This window comes from Bombina bombina, chromosome 1 (genome assembly GCF_027579735.1).
Source record: "Bombina bombina isolate aBomBom1 chromosome 1, aBomBom1.pri, whole genome shotgun sequence".
In the NCBI taxonomy this organism is placed as follows: Eukaryota; Metazoa; Chordata; class Amphibia; order Anura; family Bombinatoridae; genus Bombina; species Bombina bombina.
The window spans coordinates 1,021,976,079-1,021,982,089 of NC_069499.1; the positions used below are offsets into that span (position 1 = coordinate 1,021,976,079).

At 39.5% G+C, this 6,011-nt stretch overlaps 1 protein-coding gene across 1 annotated transcript in view; it reads right to left on the bottom strand.

The window, feature by feature from the left end:
• The window catches only part of LOC128662706 (EMILIN-3-like), a 13,917-nt gene extending 9,738 nt beyond the window's left edge, over positions 1 to 4,179 (bottom strand). Inside the window, exons 1-3 of the mRNA XM_053716635.1 lie at positions 3,075 to 4,179; positions 1,556 to 1,678; positions 918 to 1,180 (exon numbers count right to left, since the gene is read on the bottom strand). Coding sequence (XP_053572610.1) covers positions 918 to 1,180; positions 1,556 to 1,678; positions 3,075 to 3,259 — 571 coding nt within the window. The 5' untranslated portion in view covers positions 3,260 to 4,179. The remainder of the gene's footprint in view (positions 1 to 917; positions 1,181 to 1,555; positions 1,679 to 3,074) is intronic.
• Positions 4,180 to 6,011: the final 1,832 nt, after the last annotated feature.

Below are 6,011 nucleotides of genomic sequence, written 5' to 3' on the forward strand. Positions count from 1 at the left end.
AGGCTTAGCTACAAGGTAATCACAGAGGTAAAAGTATATTAATATAACAGTGTTGGTTATGCAAAACTTGGGAATGGTAAATAAAGGGATTATCTTTTTAAACAATAACATTTGTGGTGTTTACTGTCCCTTTAACTGATGTCTATCTTCCCGTTCTGAGGTTTGTTGTTTACTAATACTCCATTTCCTTGGCTATCCCTCTCCCTCTGTTCTTGATGAATATGGCCATAACTCTGCCCCAGTTGCTATCCTCCCTTCCAGGCCTGTCTCTCCATCCCTGCAGTTCTCTCTCATATTCATGACATTTCTACTTTTCTGTTCAACTCCCATACTGACCATCTTCTTCTTTCACTTGTATTTCTGTACTTGTCCTTCACATGAATGACTTTATTTATTCTCCCATCTTAGTCTCTCTCCTTAATATTTCCAGTGACTGTCTCATGTACATAGATGTCCTCTCCATTCCCCAAACTCTCCTCTCCTACTCATGGCTACTTCTTTCTCTCTCTACATTAGCACATCTCTTCCTTGACTGTTGCAAAAATCTCTTCTACATTTCCGTAATCTCTATGACTGTTATTTACCCTCCTTCCCAATGACTTTTGTTCCTTTCTCCGCCAGTACTCTCTTCTTTTTCCTTAATATTACAATTTCTGCCATGCTTCTTGTAAATGTCTCTTTTACAGATGACTTTCCCTTTGTCTAAATTCTTCCCTGTCCTGCGCTCTCTTTTCTTTTTCCCATTTTTGTTTATCATTGATTCTAAATGGTCACAACTTCCTCCTAGAATTGTACATTGGCTTTATGCATTGAAATGTATCTGAATAATGAAACTGTAATGCTATGTTGAAAGAGCTATACTGATTCAATGAACACATATTTATTGAGGAATGCTTATTAGTGCAGGCCTTTCTTACCATATCCAGTTTTCTTTGGTGGTGTAGGGATATCAGGAAGGGTCTCTGGCTGTAGCTGTGGATGCGTTGGTAGGCTCTTTGGAGGAGGGAAGAACTTCTGAACAGGGGCAGCTTTGGGTCCACCATAAGGAGGCAGTGAACCTGACTGGTGAGTAGATCCATCCTGGCAGGCTTCTCCAGAATACCCAGGACAACAGCGCCACTGGAGTTCTGTCACAATTTTGTGCCCAATCTTATACTTTGGTCTGTAGAGAGTCCTATACCTTTAACATGCAACAAGGTGAAAGGGCAAATTAGTAAGGGGGTCATGACCCCACCACACAATACCTGTCACATTCCATGCAGCAATGCTCTGTGGGATATGTAATACAGAATAAGTGGGGAAGGCAGTTGCAAGTTATTGATCATTTAGAGATAATCTGCATGTTTGAAATTTTTGTTTTTAGGTTAGTGAGATCATTTAGTTTAGAACATACTTTAAGTTAGTAATGGTGTAAAGCTCTCTAGATAATTGTCTGGCCGGTTAGTATCAGTCTGTTATTTAGTTATTTTCTGCAAGTTGGAAGCGCATGCTGTGCAAGGTACTGATACCCTACAACCAATGCTCTTTTGTTAGTTGTTCAATGCTCTGCACTCACATGACATTTGGTGGGCACTTGGGACCCCAGCTGCATTTCAGATACTCTTCCTTGATATACGGCTCTGTCCCATCCAGCTCAGTGCAGGTCACGTTCTTCTGTACAATGTACACACAGTAATTTCTGTTGGGGGTAGGGAGCATTAGACACGAAGAACAAATGAGCAACACACAGGGGAAAAGATAAAAGAGAAGAGATTGACTAATTATTCTATACTGTTTCATGACATGTAATATCTGTATCCAAGATTTTTTTTTAAAGTTATATCAAGTTAATAATGTGCTATTATCTGTTGTATTAGGGACTTCATAAGTTGGAATATCTACAATTCTTTCACTCTCTCTCTTTATGTACTTATAAAATATTATACTGTATATTAAAGCAGAAAATCAAATAGCTGGTGCATCTACTGAATTGTGTAATATATCTAAAATCAGACAATGTACATTGTATGTGTAACACCTTCTTCAATGACAATAAATATGCTGCATTGTATAAAAATGCTATATATTAATACACTGGTAAAATATACTGCCCTGCATAATGACCCAGCGTTTCTATCTATTAAGATGCATTATATTTTTCAGTATGATGATACTGAGCACATGCACACTAGTAATGAACACTCTGTGTTGTATAATGAAGATGGATGTATATACGCTAACAATGAGCACATCACAGTGTATAAATCTGCTGCACATCCACACACAGATAGTACAGATAAAAGTAACTTTACATAGCTTATAAATTTGCTGGACTGCATTATTGATTATGAATATATATATATATACGTTGATTGGAGTAGCCGTGTTAGTCCAGAGATTTAGATATCAAAATAACAAGAGTATTGCATTGAGCAATGATACTTTTTTTTATTGGACTAACTATACATTTATAAGCTGACAAGCTTTCGGAAGAGTTCCTTCCTTTATCAAGTCTAAAGCAATACCTAGTATAATAATAGTATTGCTTTAGACTTGATAAAGGAAGGAACTCTTCCGAAAGCTTGTCAACTTATAAATGTATAGTTAGTCCAATAAAAAAAGTATCATTGCTCAATGCAATACTCTTGTTATTTTGATATCTATCTATCTATCTATCTATCTATCTATCTATCTATCTATCTATATATATATATATATATATATATATATATATATACTCATACTCATACTGAATATTCCATAATGTAAAACACTGGAAGTAGTTATACGTTTGTGCTGTGTAGTAAAAACTAATATCTATGCAAGACTGTACAGTATAACAAACAACACAGACAATGTATATACTGGTAAAAAATACACTAATATATAATGTTGCTAATTGTTTATATGTTAATAATCAACACAATGCAAGCTTTAATGATGTTGGTTACCTCTCAATATTCAAAACCATATTTAAAATATTTTCCACACATACCATTGATACTACTAACCAATACTAGCCACCTTATTGATCTGCTTGGTACCTTCTATCCATAACAGGAATCTTATGCATTTGGTTATGCTTGTACTCTTACCTGTGCTTGCTTATGGGTTTGCCATAGTGCTGTTGATGAGAACCAGAGGTGTACAGGTTGTGAATAAACCTCCCAGGGGGAGGTGGTGCGTAATATGTCCCCTTGGCATCTGCAGGGTACAGAAACCATACAAACATGGGGAAGAAAGTGATCAAAAGTAATTTCCCGCTAGGTGCCCACTGCATTCTGCTACTGCTATTTTCCACTTGCTGAAGACCTGAGTGGCTGTGGTATACTCCAAAAGGTTTCCTACTGCTTCAGGCTTTGTGGTTTCTTGTTCTCTCAGGACACTTTGCTTTGACTCTTACAAAAAGCACAGTCCACAGCTGTCTTCTCCTTGGTAAATCTTAGCACACTCCAGAGGATCCCACTTGTGTTTGGCACAATCCAGTAGGGTATTGATTCTCTCTGGCACACACCAGAGGGTATTATGTCTTCCTGCTACACTTCACCAGATTATCACTTGTCCTTGGCACACTCCAGACGTTATCACCCTGGCACACTACCGTAGTCTTGGCATTTCCCCGTAATATAGTTATTTACAATATTAGTGTTTTCACTGTCAGGATAACAGGCAGTTGCACTTAAATCATGTCCCCTCTTGTATTTCCAATAAAGTGCAAGTCACCAGACTACAGCTGTTAGCATTATTAGACCATGCAAGCTGTGTTACACTGATTCTGCCCGTCACTAAATGTCACTCACCAACTCACTGCATCACTGTCACTGAGCCTGTCTTTGTCACTGAGTCTGTGCCACTGAGTGTCACTCTGTCTGGGTCCTGTGTCACGGTATGTGACAGTCCTTTGGTTTAGAATGCTGGCTCATTCAGACACTGTTTCCATCTCTGTATTCTCTCCCCTTCACCTCCCCCTTCTTGTTCTGTCACTTTCTGTCTTTTCTCACTTTAGCTCTTCAATAACTCCTTTCTTTAGCATCCTCTCTTGCTTTTTTCTTAACCACGTATTCCTCACTTTGTTTCCCACTCTCTCTGCTTCATCAGCTTTTACCCCTTCTCTGTCCCTCTATTCGTTCCTCTCTCTTTCCCTCTTTTACTCTCTCCCTCTGTTAGCTCCTCACAGCTCCCTCTATACCCCATTCCCTCTGAGGGGAGGGGGATACTGGGGGAGGAGTTTGCAGGATTATAATAATATATCTCCCCCCTGTTCTGCCCTTTCCTGCAGCTGTGTTACCTTTGCCAGCAGCAAAGAAACTTCAGGCTGGCATAGGACGTCATAAAGAGAGAGCATATACATATATATGTGCACAGTAAAAATATGAAGTACAATTATACAAAGTCCATTGCAATATCACAAATAGGTAAACAAAGAGCTCTGCAAATGTATTAACTATGCAGAGCTCAAGTTAATCACATGAAAATAAGTTTTCATAGATTTATGCAAGCAGATGCACATGCATTTAAGCCTATGCACAAGCAAACATTTATATGATGTGTACATAAATATATTTACATATAGACACAAAAGATATAAATGTGGGTTCATACACAAGCATATACTGTAGATACAAAATATCTTGCACACAAACACAAAAGGGCTAGGTATATAGATGCTTGTAATGCTGCAGAGGGGTCTCATTCAGACATGGTCATTTTCTAAGTGAACTGAGGCTTACTTCATCTATCGTTTGTCACCCATAGCTTGTTATTCCACTAAAAAATGTAGCTGTATTAAAGGGACATTAAACACTAAGGGCCCTGGTTACAAGTGGAGTGGTATTTAACGATCCCGCTCGAATGCTAACTCCGCTAGAAGTAAGCTTTTTGCGCATGCCCGATGCTCTCAAAAAGCCGAACTTAGAATATTGCGCACTTTTTTCAGTCTGTTGGAGGTGTGAGGGGAGTCCCCACCCGACACCGAAGTATCCAGCTATCGGCCAGGAATCTTTGGGCCCTTTTCCTCTGTCATCTCTGGCAGTTTGTTGGTATCATCGCTGCTGGCTCTTCTCCATAACCTGAAAAAGGCGCCCTCCTAAACAAGGCATTTTTTGCCAATTGGAGGAGAGAAGTTTACAGCTCTTTTTGGACAGATTATGGGGCATATGTATCAAGGTCTGGCAGACCTGATCCGACACTGCGGATCAGGTCCGCTAGACCTCGCTGAATGCGGCGAGCAATACGCTCGCCGTATTCAGCATTGCACCAGCAGCTCACAAGAGCTGCTGGTGCAACGCCGCCCCCTGCAGACTCGCGGCCAATAGGCCGCCAGCAGGGGGGGTGTCAACCCGATCGTACTCGATCGGGTTGTATTGTGGCAATGTCTGTCTGCCTGCTTAGAGCAGGCGGACAGGTTATGGAGCAGCGGTCTTTGTGACCGCTGCTTCATAACTGCTGCTTCTGGCGAGTCTGCAGGCTCGCCAGAATCACGGGGCATCAAGCTCCATTCGGAGCTTGATAAATATGCCCCATCGTATGTATTCTTCTGTTCTATCTCCTCACTTTTTCAATTTACTATATACTTGAATAGATTTTAATCTGTTAAATAAACTCTAGTTTTAGAAATAGTTGCACCCTTTCCTAGCTTCTTTCCTTTAGTATGTAACTGTACTTTGTAATGTATTTTTGATGTGCTTTGTACAACTTTTTGGTTTTGCAAAACAGTTAACCAGAGCTCTGAGGACACAGTAATTATACTACCGTAAATCGCAATTGGGCTCAAGTGATTGCGTTTACTTTCAACTTGTAATACGAGCAGTAAACCCGTCGGGCACAAACACCCCCACTATAAACCCTTTTTGCTCACGTGTAACTGTTATCGTTCCTCTCATAATTTAAGATAAATAAATTATCGCCTGAACTATGTATTCAGAGGAAAGATTAGCCTGAGAATAATTTGTACATGGATTTTTATAAAATATATTAGTTGTTTAAATATTGAAAGAAATAAGGGTAAAGTTAATGTCCATAAAGCAATGGGC